Source organism: Dama dama, chromosome 2 (genome assembly GCF_033118175.1).
Source record: "Dama dama isolate Ldn47 chromosome 2, ASM3311817v1, whole genome shotgun sequence".
Lineage (NCBI taxonomy): Eukaryota > Metazoa > Chordata > Mammalia > Artiodactyla > Cervidae > Dama > Dama dama.
In genome coordinates, this window is record NC_083682.1 from 2,401,468 (window position 1) to 2,405,457 (window position 3,990).

The window sequence follows — 3,990 nt, forward strand, 5'->3', positions numbered from 1 at the left end:
CCCAGTGACCCAGTGAGTCAGGAGTCTTGTGACAGTGGCCCCCACCCCAGTCCAGGGTAAGACTGACATTAAGGCCCAGTTGGGGCCCTTCATTCCCCCAACCTCGGCGTCTCCCACCCCCACACCTGGCTCCCTCCAGCCACAAAGGTGACGTGAAGGTGCCCTAGCCAGGCCAGGATCGCTGTCCCATCTTGTTCTTCCATCCTTGGCTTCTTCATCACCAACAGAACTTCTAGGTGGAAGGACACATCTCCCCTCCCCATCCCAAGGCTTGGGGGGCAACCCTGGACACCCCACTTCTGGAGTTGGAAGGGTGGAAGTTGCTCTCTGGTCAGGGATCTCAGGCCTCCCTCCTGATGACACATCCCAGGCCCCTCGGCGCCCTCAGCCTCCTGCCCAGGGCGCAGACCGCTCTCCCGTTTGCCCAGAAGCACTGGCCGCCTCGCTGGCCCCACACGTCAGGTATGGGCCAGCAGGGCCTGACAGCTGGCCCAGCCCGGGGTGGGGTTAAGAGGGGAGCAGCAGGTGGGCAGTCTTTCAGGTGGGCTTCCTTTCAGGGATAGGCAGGTGAGCAAGAGGGGGCAGGAGGGGCCACTGGGGTCAGGCACACAAGAGCCGCTCGAATGGAGAGACACACGGGCCGCACAGGGCCAGTTGGTCAGCAAGCAGGGTCCCGGCCTCCCCATTCACACCCGGAGTGAGCCAGGGCCCCCGGAGAGCACTCCCCCACCTCGGGAGAGGGTGACCAGGGTCTGGCAGATGACCGTGTGCACTCAAAGCGCGTTTCCTTGCCCTTCTGACACCTGGGGTGGCCGCTCCCCCCAACGACACCCACTTGAAGGGACCACCGTCTCCCCTCCCACAGAAAGTTCACTGCATCACACACTGGCTGATAGGAAAGAGAAGAATCGAGCTATTTATTTGGAATGGTGGTGAAATACAAATGTTAAGACGGATGGTTTGGATATGTGGGTACCATTGACAAAAATACATAGACAACTAATAGCCCACGCAGGGGGCTCGGTGAGGCTCAGTGAATCAGCTTGGACAGGTCATTGTGTGTGAAGTGGAGCAGCACCGGCTAGATGCTTGCCATAGTCAGCAAGTGGTGCTGTCAGGGCTCCCGTCTCCCTGGGCATCTTCTGGGCTCCCGTCTCCCTGGGCATCTTCTGGGCTCCCGACGGTGCGGCCCGCATGGTCCTGTGGAGAGAGAAGGATTCAGGGAGCTGTGCCCGAGCCTGAGGGCTGAGCCAGCCGGGGTCCAGCCTGTTGGTCTCCCGAGGCCCCTACACCGAAGATGCAAGTGACATCTCCTGCCGCGCGCCCCAGGCGCGCCGCGATGGCGCGGCACTCAGTCCCCTCTCGACACCTAGACGGGGCAGGACCTCCCCCCCGACGTCCGAGATCGAAACCGTCCTCCCCCAGGACCGCGTGCAGCCGGCGAGCGGGCGGCAGGCACTCACCGCGGCGGGGCTTAGGACTGGCCGGCCGGCTCGGTCTCGGGCTCCTGCTCCGCGGCGGCGTCTGCGGCGGCGGCCGCAGCAGCAGCGGCGGCCGCGGCCGCAGCGCGCTCGCGGCGGCTGCGGAAGTCCTGCAGGGCGCGGCGGTTCTGAAAGTCGATGAGCGCCAGTGTGATGGACGCGTTCCAGTAGCTCTCGCCCGCGCAGCGGAAGTCGATCTCCTTGCGGTCGGTGGTGACGATGGTGAAGTAGACGTACTTGCCGGTGCGCTCCACGCAGTCCACCTTGAGGATGGAGTGGAAACGGAGCTCCTTGGGGCGCGCGCCCGGGCCGGTGGGGAACAGCCTCAGGCGGTCGGTGGTGAGCACGCCGCGCTTCTTCTTCCACACCTGGAACAGGCTGTCGCTTCGCTTCTCCAGCTCGCCTTCTCTCAGCACCTCTCCGGAGCTCCTCATGTTGGCCAGCTTGGCGGTTGGAGGGAGACGACGCTCGAGCGATGGATGGCAGGATGAGCAAAGCGCTCTGGTGCTCTGGCGGCGTGGGAGCCGGTTTTATAGGGTCCGCGCCTGGCGCGCCCCGCCCCCCCCACCCCGGGCACGCCCCCTCCCGGCCCCGCCCCCCGCCGTCCTCCCCCTCCCCGGCCCCCGCCCCACCCGCCGCGGTAGCCCCGGGCCTGCACAAGGCATCCTAGCCCCGGGCCACCCGAGGTCATCCCAGTCCACGTGTCTGCAGCCTGCGCCCCTCTCCCTCGATTCCCCGGCGCTCCAGCAAGCCCCCAGCCCGGTGGGGCGACTGAGGGTCCTCATCCCGCCCGGGACGCCGGCCCCACGGAGGAATGAGCGGCGGCCCGCTCTGCCCGCTGTGACTCACTGCCCGGGAGACCCCGGCAAGCGCCCGCAGCCCGGGCCGGCCAGGAGCCCGGTCTGGGGAGGGTTGATGGCGGGGCCCAGACCCCCACCTTCCAGGCGCCCCGACACCCAGCGCAGGGCTCGTGGGGCATAGGCAGCGGTCGCCACGTTCCTCCCACGTCCGGGGGTCCCTCCTGGGGAGACCCTCCAGGGGCTCTTCCCCAGCCGGGCTGATCTCCCACCTTGCTGCCCGCCGGCCCTCTCCTCCTTGGTTCGGGCCAGCGGGAGAGCAGGTGTCAGGAGCTTCAGTTTTCACTCCTGTTAAGAGACCACAGCCACTTGTTAGATTTGGCAACCCGCGGAAAGTGCTAGAACAGCTCCCCGCAGTGTCCAGTAAGCGTGAGGGCAGGTGAGGCTGCTCCAGCTCCCTTCCTGGGTCAGCCCTCCTCCCAGGCCCTCCAGGCCTCTCCACTGTCCGGGGAGGGAGGACACACGGGGACCTGCCAGGGGGGCCTGGTAGTCTAGGGGGCGGGAAAGGGGTTGGTGCCTCCCCGGGGAGGGGGTCGGCCTGGGCTGGGGTGGGGGTGGCCGAATCATGGCCTGCCAGCCAGACTAGTCTTATTTACCCTCCTCCTTTAAAGGGTTTAACAGGAGCAGGAAGTGATTGCTAGCTCCTGCCGGCTCCCAGGTGTGGGGGTCCAGCCGACAGAGGGGATCTGATCTGTGGGGGCCCCACCTGCTCCAGGGCCCCCACTTTCAAAACAGCCTACCTGGCTATGACCTGGGCAGGTCCTGCCAAGCGAAGGGAGCAAGGTGAGCTGAGTCCTGTTGGGTGTGACAGCCACCCCACCTCCTGGTGCAAAGTGGAAACGCAGGTACTCTGGTTCAAAAAGGATTAATAACCTTTTCAAGGCAGCAGAGGCGGAGCATGAAGCCAAATGTGGGACCTCCTGGGTGCAGGCCACCCTGAGCCAGCCGGCCCTCCGCCACCTGCCCTGGCTCCGCCTCCTGGTCCCAGCACGGGCCCTGCAGGGTCACCGTGAGGAATAAGGGGCGCCACTGGCTGGCTCAGAAGGGCGGCTCAGGCCAGGCCTGAGCGGATGGACAGGGGTGTGGAAGGGCAGCGCAGCTGAGAGGTGGGGTTGGGCCCAGGATTCTGGCCGGTGGAAGGGAGCAGAGAGCAAGCACAGGGACCGCTGGTCAGGCTGTGGGCAGCACGGGGGAGCAGGAATCGGCAGGCTCGCGGAGCAGGGGAGCGGGCCAAGGATGAAGCAAGCACAGGGTGGGTGGGGGGTGGGGAGACACATCTCCCCTCAAGGCAGCACAGGGCAGAGTTGTAAGGGGTGAGCTCCGCATCACTGAGAGCATCCCAGCAGGCCTGGTAGTGGTGAGACTGCTGACCCTCCTTCCCCAGGTTCTGTGTCCTGGGCTATTGGGGGACGCAGGGAGGCAGACCAGGGCCGAGCTCTCCACCACTGCCTCTAGGGAGCCACTGTGAGCTGGCTGGGTGCCTGGCACCCTGCCTGGACCCCTCTGAGGCCCTCTGGCCGTTACCCCGACCCAGGCGCCAGGCAGTGGAAGCTCAGTCAGGATGATGCACACTGCAGACACTCAGCGTTGCTTGAGCACCTACTGGGTCCCTGGGGCCTGGAGGGGAAGCAAGGACACCCGCCTGCCTGGGG

General features: G+C 66.0%; 1 protein-coding gene across 1 annotated transcript; it reads right to left on the reverse strand.

Annotated features, from left to right (window-relative positions):
- Window positions 1–890: 890 nt before the first annotated feature.
- PHLDA2 (pleckstrin homology like domain family A member 2) lies at window positions 891–1,972 on the reverse strand. The gene is made up of 2 exons (XM_061156353.1): window positions 1,464–1,972; window positions 891–1,200 (listed from the first exon to the last, which is right to left on the reverse strand). The coding sequence occupies exon 1, from the start codon at window positions 1,913–1,915 to the stop codon at window positions 1,475–1,477; it is 441 nt and encodes a 146-aa protein (XP_061012336.1). The 5' UTR covers window positions 1,916–1,972; the 3' UTR covers window positions 891–1,200; window positions 1,464–1,474.
- Between the last annotated feature and the right edge of the window lie 2,018 nt (window positions 1,973–3,990).

Coding starts and splice junctions, on each gene's coding strand:
- PHLDA2 (XM_061156353.1), bottom strand. CDS start 1,915: ATGAGGAGCTCCGGAGAGGTGCTGAGAGAAGGCGAGCTGGAGAAGCGA.